A 15,709-nucleotide genomic window follows, 5' to 3' on the forward strand; every position below is an offset into this window, starting at 1 on the left:
CTTATGGGGAGGGGGGGGGGGAGTAAGAAATTTTTTGCCGAGTAGAAGGTGCAGCAATTTATGGCAAGCCGGGGGGAGGGCGATTTTGGCACACAATCATGAGGCGCCTTTTAAACAAAACGCTCTAAATATGCTTAGGAAATCAGTACGGAAACGCTTAAATATGCAACTTTTCCTACTCAATGAACTCACAACATGTATCTAGACCATTAAGGTTTGCGAATTGGGATCCCAACCAAAATTCGTCATGTTCAGGAGGGGGGGGGCAATGTTTTTGGCAGGCCGAGGGAGTAGGGCGATTTTTGGCGGGTCGAGAGGGAGGGAGCGATTTTATATAATTGATGAAATCATGATGTCGGTCTAAACAAATTCAGCGCTTAAGTTGCCTTTTGTTGAGGCGCAAGAAGTGAAATAATTGCATTTTGTGTAACATATTATTTTTAAGATAGTTGGACTGTTTAGCATATTTGGCTAATTTTTAATGTATGGATAACAGAAAGTTAAAATTGCATGGTCATGTAGGTTTAACGGGTTGCCGTGAGCGAACGAGTCAGTGAACACACCATCGCTAGCGGTTGTACTGGTAAACGTACGATTTCAATAAGCTAATTATAGGATTTTGCATTCCGGCTGTGAACGGTAGGTTTTCCCACAATTTGTGTTTATTTTGTTATTGCCGATTTTTGGAATTGTGTGATTTGATGATTTAACATGTCCATATTAATATTTTAGATATTGTAAATATTTTAGATATTTATATATTAGAGAATGATTTATTCCCCAACACCATCAAGAAATAAGTAATATGTTTATTAGGTGACTTGAAGCGGAAGTACCTGAATGTGTTGTTAATAACGCCAAAATTCACCTGAGATTTGTAGTATAATATTTCATGTTCTGCTAACATTGTTCAAATAATACAATAATGTTGCTTGTTCTTCGTTCTTAGTTTAGCTTGATTTTATATCGCGAACAATACATATCGTTTTATGTCACAAAATAGATATAGACCTACACATTTACATTCAATGTAAAATAATAATTATATTTATACATGTGCATGTGTGTGTGCATGTGCATTTGAATACATGTAGTTTCATCGTATGATGACTACAAAAGATCACACGGCTGTGATTTATCCATGATAATAGGTAAATAGGTAAATGATAATTTTAAGATTAGACATTACTTTAAACTGTTGCAATTTGGTAGTTCACAGCATCTTGCGAATGGTAGTGATCTTTGGCAGAACTTGCATTGCTCAATTCATTGCGAGAATTCAAATATGACATATACTAGTACTTTTGTAGGTCCTGTGGTTCTTGAGTTTAGATACGGCACGATTTAGGGTGTAAAAAAAAATCGTATCTTTTTTTTTCTACAGCCTCACATTTCTATAGAACTAAAAGACTGTTGCCTCATAAAACAATCAATAAAAAAGCAGAAAATATATTAAATACATCAATGTAAATATGCAGCATTGGAAATGGTTGCGACATTGTAACCAGTATTATAAATCATAACAAAGACCCAAAAGAAAAATATAGTCCAGTTTCGATAAAGAAAAGGTTTTAATGCCCAACCTAAATACATAGACCACTCACAAAATAATAGAAAACATAACATTCAGATTTTTTTTCTCTTTCCTACAAACGATCGCCTCACAAAACAATATAAAACAAAAAATAGCCACTCACAAAATAATAGAACACATAACATTTAGATTTTGTTTCTCTCTCCTAAAATTGACCGCCTCACAAAACAATATAAAACAAAGAAAACTATTCACAAAATAATAGAAAACATAACATTAAGATTTTTTTCTTTTTTAAAACGATCGCCTCACAAAACAATATAAAACAAAAGATATCCACTCACAAAATATTAGAAAACATAACCAATAGTAGTTTTTTACTCTTTCCTAAAAATTAGTGATCGCCTCACAAAACAATATAAAACAAAAGAAATCCAATCACAAAATAATACAAAACATAACACAGTGGTTTTTTAACCTCTCCTGCAAATGATCGCCTCACAAAACAATATAAAACAAAAGAAATCCAATCACAAAATAATACAAAACATAACTTAGTGGGTTTTGTACCTCTCCTGCAAATGATCGCCTCACAAAACAGTATAAAACAAAAGAACTCCAATCACAAAATAATACAAAACAAAACATATATTTTTTTATATCTCCTGCAAATGATCGCCTCACAAAACAATATAAAACAAAAGATATCCACTCACAAAATATTAGAAAACATAACCAATAGTAGTTTTTTACTCTTTCCTAAAAATTAGTGATCGCCTCACAAAACAATATAAAACAAAAGAAATCCAATCACAAAATAATACAAAACATAACATAGTGGTTTTTAACCTCTCCTGCAAATGATCGCCTCACAAAACAATATAAAACAAAAGAAATCCAATCACAAAATAATACAAAACATAACTTAGTGGGTTTTTACCTCTCCTGCAAATGATCGCCTCACAAAACAATATAAAACAAAAGAAATCCAATCACAAATTAATACAAAACATAACACAAAATAATACAAAACATAACATAGTGGGTTTTTTATATCTCTCCTGCAAATGATCGCCTCACAAAACAATATAAAACAAAAGAAATCCAATCACAAAATAATATAAAACATAACACGTTTTTTTATATCTCCTGCAAATGATCGCATCACAAAACAATATAAAACAAAAGAAATCCAATCACAAAATAATAAAAAACATAACAGTGTTTTTTATCTCTCCTACAAATGATCGGATTTTTTTTCTTTTATATTATGTTTGTGAGGCGATCATTTGCAGGAGAGATAAAGTTTGACTATGTTATGTTTTGTTTTATTTTGTAATCACAAAATAATACAAAACATAACATAGTGGCTTTTTACCTCTTCTGCAAATGATCGCCTCACAAAACAATATAAAACAAAAGAAATCCAATCACAAAATAATGCAAAACATAACATATTGTTATTTTCGTCTCTCCTGCAAGTGATCGCCTCACAAAACAATATAAAACAAAAGAAATCCAATCACAAAATAATACAAAACATAACATAGTGGTTTTTTTTATCTCTCCTGCAAATGATCGCCTCACAAAACAATATAAAACAAAAGAAATCCAATCACAAAATAATACAAAACATAACATAGTGGGTTTTTATATCTCCTGCAAATGATCGCATCACAAAACAATATGAAACAAAAGAAACCCAATCACAAAATAATAGAAAACATAAAATAGTGGGTTTTTTTAATCTCTCCTGCAAATGATCGCCTCACAAAACAATATAAAACAAAACAAATCCTCACAAAATAATACGAAACTTAAAATAGTGTTTTTTTTATCTTTCTTGCAAATGATCGCCTCACAAAACAATATAAAGCAAAACAAATCCAATCACAAAATAATAGAATACATAAGAATGTGGAGAGACTGTAGAGGGCGGCTTCACCTGCTTCCGAGTTCACACAACACCAAACACGCAAACATACTGTTTATTACATCAAACAACTTATGATTATTTATTAATTAGTGCAGTAAGGCTATTAATCAAATCCTCATGATATAATACTACAATAATTACTTAAATTTACAATAAAGCTTTTTTATGTTATGGTTACTTAGATAAGCCTGGAGATCTTGATTGGCTGACTTTCTGATCAGATTCCGTTGATGGTCTCAGTTCTTGATCCAAGATCCGGCAATGTCCGCGATCTTGTCTATCAAAGATAAATTTTACCAAAATTTCAGTCCAAAGTCCTGATGACTATGTTTTCACTATCCTAGCTGCTACGCTATACGCTAGTGTTCTTCAAATAGTCTTCTATGTTGACCATAAACTCCTCTCTCGGAGATCTCTTGAGCAAGCTTTCTGCTCCACTTGACAGACTATGTTAGTCCAGCAAAATACCCCAGCTCGATGATGGAGATATTTCAGTCTGCCGCTTATTTGAGTCGACAGCACAATCAAGCACTATTGGCTCTACTACCGCCTTTGGCGTATTTAATTCTCTCCAACACAAGAACCGCGAACTGAAATTTGAAGACTTTAATTATGGTAATATACTGGCTAACATAAATTTCACAGAGTTCCCTCATAGAACATCACCCAGCTTCCGTAGATCAATTTCTCTCCAGGCCTAATTTTTACCTATTCTAGAAGAATTAACATTTAATCATCTCATATATGGCACATTACATCAATCCCAAAATAGTGCATGAAATCCCCACAAGCAAATAATAGTAATAATAATGATAATAATAATAACACAAAGTACTTCATAGCGCATTAGAACAGAAAAGCATTCAATGCGCTTTACAAACATATTAAAAATACGATGCATGCAAGGGAAAACATACATGATAACAGCAACTTTAAAAACACATCATATCGCGAAATAAGAATTATTAAGCATGCAATCGGTTTCGTTTTTCATTTCCATAGGAGTGAAACATGACGACTGTGATTCAAACAACAAATACGCAACCAGGGGGGTACCCACCACCCCAGCAACAAGGGTATCCGCCGCAGCAAGGATATCCACCCCCACAACAGCAAGCAACATATGTACAGGCCCCACCTACAACGGTTACTTCTGGGGGATCTCCAAATCTAAGCAACAGGTATGGCACCAGAAATACAATTGTTCAATCTTTGAACCGACCGTAAACGCTGCTTTGATGCTTGTAGTTAGGTGAAAAAGTTCAATTTGGTGATACTCTCTGGCTAGTAAGGTTTGACGATTGATTCGACTTCTATGGACCATTTAGAAAAAAAATAGCCATCATGTCCCTCGCGAAAATCCCGTCATTTTTCGCTAGAGGCCAAAATCCAAAATGGCCGCCGCCACCATTTTGAAAATTTAAGTTTTGAACCAGAGCACCTAAAATCGTGTACAAAGACACTTTTTTGGATAAGTCGACCACAAGGATTTCAAATTTGACATTACTTTGACATTACGAACTCATATTTACCCAGAAATCCAAGATGGTGGCCGCCGCATATCTTGAAAAAATAAGTTTTGAACCAGATTACCTAAAATCGTGTACAAAGACACTTTTTCCGGTAAGTCGACCCCAAGAAATCCGAATCTGACATTAATTTGACGTTATAACATAATTTTTGCCCAGAAATCCACGATTTCCCCTATTTGGTAGAGCGCAAATGTGATTTTTGAATGAGAGCAGAAGCTTAAGTGTGTCATTTCCGCCTTATCTGGGGTTCATGTCCCTTATATGGGTTTTAAACTGCCTTATTTTGGGTTTACATCCTTTATCTAGGGATAAGGCGCCTTACCTGTGGTTTGGACGGCCTTATCCTGGGTTTACGTTCCTTACCTGTGGCTAAGATGCCTTAACCTTAGCATATCGCAGTCTAAACCCAGATAAGGCATCTAAACCCCAGATAATGCGCCGTAACCCCAGATAAGGGACGTAGACCGCCGATAAAGCAGTCCAAACCCCAAATAAGGCGCTTTAACCCTAAATGAGGAACATAAACCTAAGATAAGGCATCTAAACCCCACATATGGTGTCTTAACTCTAGATAAGGGTCGTTAACCCCAGCTAAGGGTCGTAAACCTCAGATAAGACATCTAAACCCAAGATAAGGCGCCTAAACCCCAGATAACAGACGTAATCTCAGATATGGCAGTCTAAACCCCCGATAAGGCGCCGTAACCCAAGATAAAGGACGTAGACCTCAGATAAACCAGTCCCAACTCCAAATAAGGCGCCTTAACCCTAAATAAGGAACATAAACCTAAGATAAGAGAAGTAAACCCCAGACGGCGCCTTATCTGGGGTTTAGACTGCCATATCTGAGTTTACGTCTCTTATCTGGGGTTAAGGCGCCTTATCTTGGGTTTAAATGCCTTATCTGAGGTTTACGACCCTTATCTGGGGTTAACAACCCTTATCTAGAGATAGGCACCTTATGTGGGGTTTAGATGCCTTTTCTGGGGTTTATGTTCCTTATTTAGGGTTAAGGCGCCTTATTTGGGGTTTAGACTGCTTTATCTGGAGTCTACGTCGCTTATCTGGGGTTTAGACTGCGATATGCTAAGGTTAAGGTATCTTAGCCACAGGTAAGGAACGTAAACCCAGTATAAGGCCATCTAAACCACAGATAAGGCGCCTTATCCCTAGATAAGGGATGTAAACCCAAGATAAGGCAGTTTAAACCCCCATATAAGAGACATGAATCCCAGATAAGGCGGAAATGACACACTTATGCTTCTGCTCTCATTCAAAAATCATATTTACGCTCTACCAAATGGGGGCCATCTTGGATTTCTGGGCAAAAATTATGTTGTAACGTCAAATTAATATCAGATTCGGATTTCTTGGGGTTGACTTACCGGAAAAAGTGTCTTTGTACACGATTTTAGGTAATCTGGTTCAAAACTAATTTTTTTTCAAGATGGCGCCGGCGGCCACCATCTTAGATTTCTGGGTAAACATGAGTTCGTAATGTCAAAGTAATGTCAAATTTGAAATCCTTGTGGTCGACTTATCCAAAAAAGTGTCTTTGTACACGATTTTAGGTCCTCTTGTTCAAAACTAAATTTTTCAAGATGGTGCCGGCCACCATCTTGGATTTCTGGGTGAAAATGATGCCGTAATGTCAAACTAATGTCAGAATCGGAATCCTTGTACTCGACATATCCGAAAAAGTGTCTTTGTGCATGATTATAGGTGCTCTGGTTCAAAACTTAAATTTTCAAAATGGTGGCGGCGGCCATTTTGGATTTTGGCCTCTAGCGAAAAATGCCGGGATTTTCGCGAGGGACATGGTGGCTATTTTTTTTTTTTTGTTCCATAGAAGTCGAATCAATCGTCAAACCTTACTAGCCAGAGAGTGGTCACCAAATTGAACTTTTTCACCTAACTATTGCTTTTATTATGAACTAACAACTGATTAATCAGAATTACTGCTAAATTTATATTGGCCAATGTCAATACGCCGTAGAAGTGACGTAGTTAATCGGATTAACTACCATAGCAATAGATGAATACAACTTTGACTATATCGCACCGCACTACAACGTTCATACGGTACCGATGCATTGAACCATATATGTCAAAGATATGCTAATCATTGCACCTGTAAGATTACTCTCTTTGTAAAGACCGGTATTGTATTCAATCTATTATATGATTGAAGACAGGTGATGGGTGCAACCTGCTGTAGAGCAGCGCGGTATATTCAAAAATTGTATTCATCTATTGCTATGGTAGTTAATCCGATTATGACGTCACTTCTACGGCGTATACATGCAAAGATTCATACGTTATCAAAATTAATAATAGACAAATTAACGGATTTCATGAATAAAAAAGATCGACACAGCATATATGGTCGATCGAAAGATCGAACTAATTTGTTTCTATTTAATATCAGTTCAGTTTTAATGGTCGTTTTCCTGTGTTAATTGTGTTTAAAATGAATAATTTAATAGTATTGAGCCATAAGTATTCAGAGTTGACAAAAGTAGGCAATGTGTGTAGGATGGGAATGTGCACATGAACGGAGGAAGCATCAACATTTAGGGGGAGGGGATATAATTTGCTATTTCTTAATTATTTTGAGCTTTATTGTTAACGTTGTTGTCACCATATACCCCCAATAATTTGTTATTCAGGAAAAACTAAACACAATTTCAACATGGTTCCCCAATTTAAAACCTGTCTCTGATAATGTGTAAACTTATTTTAGACCATTCTGTCTTTGACGGTGGATAGTGGATACTCTATACTTGAATTACGTTATGACAAACTAATCTTCGAGAAAGGTTATCGAAAGCATTTAAAAAGTTATAATAACATTTGTATTGGTTTTTATAATATAAGTTAATATGAGTATAGGTTCAGTGCGTTGGGAGTATGTTGATGTGGATGGGGCGTGTTGGGGATATGGATGGTTATGAAAGTATTAAAATTAATATTCATCACTGGGTCAGTATTAATTGCTAATATTTCACGTTCGATTGTCATAAACGTAGGTATAACAAAAAGGCCGGTCTTGTGACAGGAATCATGCAGATTGTTGCCGGCGGAATTCTCGTTGTATTGGGAATTATTGTTCTCGTTCTTGGATCTTGGTTCCGTTTTGGCTGGAGCATTTGGGGAAGCATATGTGTAAGTTTTGAAAATTAAATTCCCAATTAAATATCAAATATTTTCTTCTGTTTGGCTGTTCAATCACTTTATGTCACGTCTGCAAGTGAAAATAATGAAATATGGATAATAAAAACCTTTGTTTCAAAACACAATAATCATAACTTGTAGATCTTGAAAATAAATTTGAAATCAACCTGACGTACGGCAGCTATAATAGTACATTGTACTTTGTAATTGTACTCATCATGTTTAACAAAAATATATTGTAAACCAATAACTAGTAAAACCTGATAGTAAATGTTTACGTTATAACAAGTATTAATGTTTTTCTTCCAGTTCTACGTTGTGGCAGGTATTCTTGGTGTTGTTTCGAAGAACCAAAACAAATGCGTGGTAAGTTATACATGTGTTTTTATGGCACATGTGGGGGAGCGAGGCAGTGGTCATTTTTAATTAGAGGGTTGGCAAATTGCGGTTCAGAAGTCATTGTCTAGAGGGTGTAGATAATATCTATTGACAAACACTCTGCTATGAAAGCCTCTAGAAGTAGAGGTGAACTCGACAACCTATAATGAGCAGTAAATTATGAACGAAGATACGTTAATTTAAGAACAACATTTCCACGTTTCCTCATTGACTGCAAAATTACTATTATCTAGTTAAAAGACCAATTATTGGAAATATAATATGTAATAAACACACGACTTGTTGTTGAAAATTAGTGACTAAATTAAATTTCCACTTGTAATTCCATGTTTAATTGTGCTAGGGTGCTATGCGTGATTCTTCTTTCCCCTGTATATTAATATATGTTCTGCGCCAAAAGGTATCCTTACACTTGGAAAAAATCCTAATTTTAAAACTGAACCATATTTGGGTAAATTGGGTAACATTATGACACCCCATTGAATCCGATGCGACCTCAAGAAGTAAAGCTGCAAGCAATTAATTAGATGAAGGTCGTGTTAAAAGTGACAAACTGGCCTATACAACTAGGTAAAAAGATTCCAACAATCGCAACAAGGAGACAACACTTTCTTCAACGATTCTTTATTTAAAGCAATTTTTATTTCAGTTTTTAGTTCTCTGTACTTTTCATAACTTTCATTTTATTTGCCAGTTCTTTTGTTTCAGTTTTCTTTCGTTTAAAATTAAAGGCGGGTATAAATTAGCCATTCACCACTCTCAGACCATATACATAGTCCGTGGATTTTTGAAAAGGCCAGTTTGTCACTTTTAAAACAGGACTTCCTCTAATCAAATGCTTGTAACTTTGATTCCACGGGGTGTCATGATGTGCCGGATTAGATAGCGCATCCATTAAACAAATAAATTTACGCAATACTGCTTAGTTTTAAAATTAAGATTTTTCCAAGTGTAAAGATACTTTTTGGTGCAGTATATTAAATAATAATAAATAAAGAATAAGGTTATACGATGTATTGTTGATCGAAGCAGCAGAAAAAGTAGTTCACAGCATCTTGCGAATGGTAGTGAGCTTTAGCAAAATTGCATTGCTCAATTCATAGCGAGAATTGAAATACCACATATATACTTTTGTAGGTCCCGTACATTCTTGAGTTATGTAAAAGAGGGCTGAAACAACAACACTTTTGTAAAACGTACATAACAAAGTATTATGATTTTGTAGAATGAACTTTTTTGGCTGCTTCGACCCGGGGCTTCGACCAACAATACCTCTTATACCCTTAATAACGAAAAGCATCAATAATTTGATCTCGGGTGCTAGTTTGTAATGTTTGAATGTTTCTATGCTCCAGTGTATGGTGCGTAAGCCTCTTCATTTGTTGATTGAGTTAGGTTAAGTTTTTGTTTGTTTCAAACACCAAGCTTTATATACCTCTGTGTGTGCACCGAACACAATCAAACATCAAATTACAGACTTATTTGTCATTGTTAATTATCTGGATACCTAAATTTAAGTTTTTTCAATGTATGTTAATATGTTTGTTCTCATCACCAGATTATTGCCTACATGGTCATGTCCATCATAGCTGCAGTTTGTGCCGGATCACAGATGATATATGATGCTATTGCTGCTGGGCAATCACGTTTTTGGGGTTCTTACATCTGTGGCTATGGTTATAATGATTATGATTACTTCTACTACGGTTATGGTGGTTGCAGCCGCGTAAGTATTTTAATTTTATAAACTTGGTCATACACATCGCACTTACAAACACACCCCTGCGCCCCCATTTCGCACCCCTACACGCACGCACTAAAAGTCATATTTTTTAATGAACGACTTCAACATGATGGACACTCAGTAACAAAGATGGTATACAAATAAATGCTATCCCATTAATGGATCTGTAATGAGCGTTTTGAGCGTTTCGACATTATTTTTTGTGGGACATGAGAGCACATCAGACATATCGCATTCTGAATACGAAGAATGTTTTTCTGATATCAAATAACTTTCATCCTTTGAAATTCAAGATATATAATACAAATTTTATGACAAATTATTAAAATTTTATATTTTTCACATTTTTGATATATTACAGTCCTCGAAGTAAATTTTATAAATCTAATGATTATATTCTTAACGTGTATGTATCTTCAATATGGAAGGTCAAAATTTTCAATTGATCGTCGGCTTTTCATCCCACCTACATACACTTTAAGTATAAATCATCAGATTTACAAACTTAACTTCGAGTACTGTTAAATATCAAAAATATCAATTTTTAATCATTTGCCATGAAATGTGTATTACATTGCGAATTTCAAAAAATCAAAATTATTTGATATCAGAAGGACATTCTTCGTATTCAGAATGCAATTCGATATGTCTGATGTGCTCTAATGTCCCACAATAAATACTGTCCAAACGTTCATACCCCATCCCTAAATGATTGAAAACTCATTTACTTTTCAGATTCAGAAACGAATCTGATTGTGAAGAACTGATCAGTGATTACAAGATTACAAATAACATATAGTAGCGATGGTATTTTTATTATTACAGTCTTCATGGTCTTGACATTATTAAAGTATGGAATATTTCTTCACAAAGTGCCAACACTCAGAACTCTAGTCAACCGATTGTTATTCAAGGCTCACTAAGTCACTAAATGAGGCAATACTAACGATCGAATTGGGATGGGCACAATTTTGAGTTACACCTTTTCAATGTAAAATTAATTTCTCGGCCAAATGAAAAGCAATAATTTTCATTTTTTTTTTTCAGTAAATGTCAGGAAAAAATATAATGCTTGCTGTATTTTTGTTCAAATCCTAGTGTTAAACTTAGGCGTGAAATTCAGTCATTTAGTGTAAGATTTTCGATTTTGATAGGCTTCAACTTGTTCTGCGAGCTTTTTTTAGATCAACCTTTAGCTTTTCAAAGTAAAATAGCTCGCTATAATGAAGTATTTTCAAAACTTTCTAACGCACATCACCGTGAGCTTTATATCATAGTTCTGTCAGAATTTCCGTTTTGATTGCACCATCTTTCAATTCTGACTACCATTTTTTTTTAAATCAACCCGCGAATGTACCCATGGATGGATGATTTTGCAAGCCACAAGTGAAATATCGATTATTTCTGCTGGTTATATTAATAATGAAGTACTGGTTGGAGATTTTGGCAGTCGCAAATAAAAAAAGGCGAATTTAAAACGGATATTCTGACAAAACTATGATATATAGAGCCACACGATGTGCCTTACAGAGGTGAGTAATATCTTTAGCCAGCGAACTATATAGTTTGAAACGCTAAAAATGAATTCCGGTAAAAGTTCGCGAACATACATAATGGTGTTCATAATTTAGTGAATTTGCCTGACATGGCGGATTTAAGGTGGCTGTACTTGGGCTTTGAAGAGGCAATATTTGAGAACTTATGCAAGATTGTTGTATTATTATAAAATTTATTGGAATTTGAGATGATAATTCCTAAACTTTGTCAGCAATTGTTGTTTTGGAAATGGGAGGAGCTTTAAAATATGGTTCTTAATAGTGGTACGTGTTCGGAAAGTTTGAATGACCCCCCTGGGGTCCAATGCTAGCTTCTAGTACAAAAAAAGCATGGATTTCGGCTTGTCCAATGAACTCCATTGTGTTTGCGTACAGGATATTTATATAACATTTGACCCCGGGGGGGGGGGGGGCATTCAAACTTTTTAAAGCCATGCAATTTTTAAGAGCCATATTTTAAAGCTCCTCTTAAATTTTCAAAACTGGTACATTACACGTGCATTTCGTTTCTGACGAACACTTCAAAAGTCATTGACACCATCTCCTGACATACACATCCAGAATCGGGAGTTCGGAAGGTGCGTTAGTCAGACGATTTTATTCTTAATGTTCAATATATATTGATCATATTTTAATTTTAGTTATTGAGATGGGTTGATTTTATTCTATTTTCTTTCCTTTTTCCAGCAAAAGGCGGTAATAGCTATGCACTCCTATCGTCTATAACAGCACTTGCTGAAATGATCATAGCTATCGTTGCATCAGCCTACTGCTGCGCCGGCTGTTGTAGTAGCACTACTCCCACCACGCAAACGACTGTTGTAAGTTTATGCTATCCACACACACACACAAAAAAAAAACACCTTTGTCAACGCAAAGAAAGCAGCAAGTTTAAAAAGACTAACAATATGGTCCCATCTGTTAACCGTATTCTATTACCCCATCAATTTCGTGCCATGACTTAACATGCATGTAAAAATATTTACACAAATAAGGTCTTATCTTTTGAACAGTTTGATAATTATTTATCACTTCTCTATCAACCAAAAAAAAAAACATTTTGCCCTAAAAATATAAAGTCAATATTTGTTTTATATACCAAATCTTAAGAGTCTTGTCATCTGTTTGGTTAAAATCATCGATTTTGGCAAGAGAGATTAATAGTTTCACGCAGAACTATCTCTAACATAATGCTAATTAAGCGCATTAAGAAACACTTCTGTTTGTAACACGTTGTTCAATAAATGCTTATACTTACTTCTATTTTCATTATGAAGATTTTTTTTGTTATATTTTACTCCATTAGTTGTTTTTGACCAACAAATCAATGAATAATAATATAGAATTGCAGAGTAGTAGTGGAACAAAAAATTTAATTACTTTGAAAATAAAATATCTTTGATTGAATGAAATGTATATTTTAGATTTTCTTATTTTCAAACACTAGATAACTTATGCACAACATGCTCCACCTGGTCCTCAAGTGTCAGTGGTTTCTGGGGCGGCTTATCCTCCTCCAACATCTTATCATCAGGCTCCTCCTGTCAATGTGCAGCCACCAGGTAAGTCAGTGTCTCAGTTTTCTGTTACAATGATGCTTTCTTCCACTTTTGACTAGTTCTCACTAGATCTTGGCCATGTCAAAGTTTCAAATGTGAGCCCTAAATAGTAGTAAACATTAGTAAATAAGCTTTAAAATGCTATCAGATGATTTAGGTTTTGGATACCTACCTTTGAAGATAATGAAGGTACGCTTTTGTCAAGAACCTTTTGGTGTAAGTCTAAAAGAAAGTGAAAATAAATAAATAAATTTCTCCAATGCCACATTGGTAAGTACTCTACTCTCAGTACCCCAACCAATGACTATATTTCAAAATGTTAATGTAAACTTGAATCTTTTAAATGCCTCAAAATTGTCGTCGTCGTCTTCCTCCTCCTCCTCCTCCTCCTCCTCATCATCATCATCACCATGCATCACCATGCATCATTAGTATTATCATCATCATCATCACCATCATCATCATCATCATCATCATCATCATCATCATCATCATCATCACCATCATCATCATCATCATCATCTTCATCATCATCATTATCATCATCATCATCACCACCATCATCATTTTCACCATCACCGTCATCATATCGTCACCATCTATTATTATTATTATTATTATTATTATTATTATTATTGTTATTATTATTATTATATTATTATTATTATTATTATTATATTATTATTATTATTATTATTATTATTATTATTATTATTATTATTATTATTATTATTATTATTATTATTATTTTTATTTTTATCATCAGCCTACACTCAACAACAAGCACAACCGAATGCACCACAAGAACCGGCAGTGTACCAAGAACTGATTAAATGATAAAGTGTATGGAGTCTGTAAGCTTTTCGGAGTCGTACATATTTTTGTTTACTATTATTCTAATCTAACAGCGTACGCATACGTGACCAAATGTTTTTTCTCGCACCCCCTAAACAAGTTGTTGCCTAATGAGTATGCAAGATTTGACGGACGTAGACAACTTGAGCAATTTTTTGGACTAATTTTATTGTACACTAATATTCATAATGTGCGTTCAGGCCTTCAGATTCGTAGCTTGTTACGTGAATCTGATTGGATTTTCCAGTCATTGTAGCTCATTAACTTTATTGATTATTGATAGAAACAATAAGATACGAAGAAAATATAAATAGGTATAATTTTGAAACCCGTATGTCCGATTTGCTTCAAACAAAAGGCATATTGACAAGTGTGGTTTGCTCTACTCAAGTAATATGTTTAAAACATGCTTAGAGCACTTCCATAATGCCTCAAATACCACCTTCAGACCAATAGTATATAACAACGAAAGTTTTGGGCGAGAAAAAAACATGCACATTGGGTGGAAATGGCGCCCTTGTACCAGGCCTTGTGACCTTCTTTATCGAAATCCGCCATTCCTCTTGTGTGTCAGGTTTTTTTTCAATCTTTGAGTGAAAATACCGCTCGGACATTCTCCCCTCTCAAATAATGACCATTATTCAAAAAACGGGCTATTGTATTACAAATCTGTAAAATGCGTTGGAAGCAGAATTTATTTCTGCGCATTTTTACACCTCATTTGATGCGATAGCCTAAACAGCAATAACATTCCGGTCAATTGAATGTAGTGAGGTCCAGATTTGAAAGTTGCACTTACAACAATACAAAAACACTCAGATATCATTACACAAATTTCCTTCCATTACACTGAATGCAAAATCAATATAATTTACTGCAACTTTCAAATCTTGGACTATGCATTGACCTAAATGTACGCTGTGACAACAATATTTAGTCAATTGCTACAAATGAGGTGTCAAAATGTACAGAAAAAATTCTGCTTCCAATGCATTTTACAGATTTGTAATACAATATTGTCCGTTTTTGAATAATGGTCATTATTTAAGGGGGGTCAGTTGCTTTTTTTTCGAGATGTTGAGAATAACAATGGCCATTTAAGGGGGGTTAGTTACTTTTTTTGAGATGTTTACTTCTTAACCCGATGGGTGTGTAAATAATGTATGAGCTAAGGTGGCAATTTGAAATACGACGTATGCAAGCTTTATACAAAAATTATGCTGATATTTAGTTATAATAAACAAATAAATAAATAAATGCTGTTAGGGACTGTTCAAGTGCAGTGGGAGTTTTGACAAAAAAGTCGAGAAAAGAAATTTCTCGTTCCGCCCCTCCTCTTGTGTCTGCTCAATATTTTTGAATTCGTCCCTTGTTTTTCCCTTCATTCCATTTAAAACTTAACATTCCCTTTCATGGTGCA

General features: G+C 34.6%; 1 protein-coding gene across 1 annotated transcript; it reads left to right on the plus strand.

Annotated features, from left to right (window-relative positions):
• Positions 1–528: 528 nt before the first annotated feature.
• On the plus strand, positions 529–15,709 carry LOC140151503 (uncharacterized). The gene is made up of 8 exons (XM_072173862.1): positions 529–639; positions 4,473–4,651; positions 8,032–8,167; positions 8,486–8,542; positions 10,134–10,301; positions 12,563–12,696; positions 13,323–13,437; positions 14,201–15,709. The coding sequence occupies exons 2-6, from the start codon at positions 4,482–4,484 to the stop codon at positions 12,599–12,601; spliced, it is 570 nt and encodes a 189-aa protein (XP_072029963.1). The 5' UTR covers positions 529–639; positions 4,473–4,481; the 3' UTR covers positions 12,602–12,696; positions 13,323–13,437; positions 14,201–15,709.

This window comes from Amphiura filiformis, chromosome 4 (genome assembly GCF_039555335.1).
Source record: "Amphiura filiformis chromosome 4, Afil_fr2py, whole genome shotgun sequence".
Taxonomy (NCBI): Eukaryota; Metazoa; Echinodermata; class Ophiuroidea; order Amphilepidida; family Amphiuridae; genus Amphiura; species Amphiura filiformis.

Coding starts and splice junctions, on each gene's coding strand:
- LOC140151503 (XM_072173862.1), top strand. CDS start 4,482: ATGACGACTGTGATTCAAACAACAAATACGCAACCAGGGGGGTACCCA. Junction 8,168..8,485: donor GCATTTGGGGAAGCATATGT/GTAAGTTTTGAA, acceptor TTTTTCTTCCAG/TTCTACGTTGTGGCAGGTAT. Junction 10,302..12,562: donor GTTATGGTGGTTGCAGCCGC/GTAAGTATTTTA, acceptor TCCTTTTTCCAG/CAAAAGGCGGTAATAGCTAT.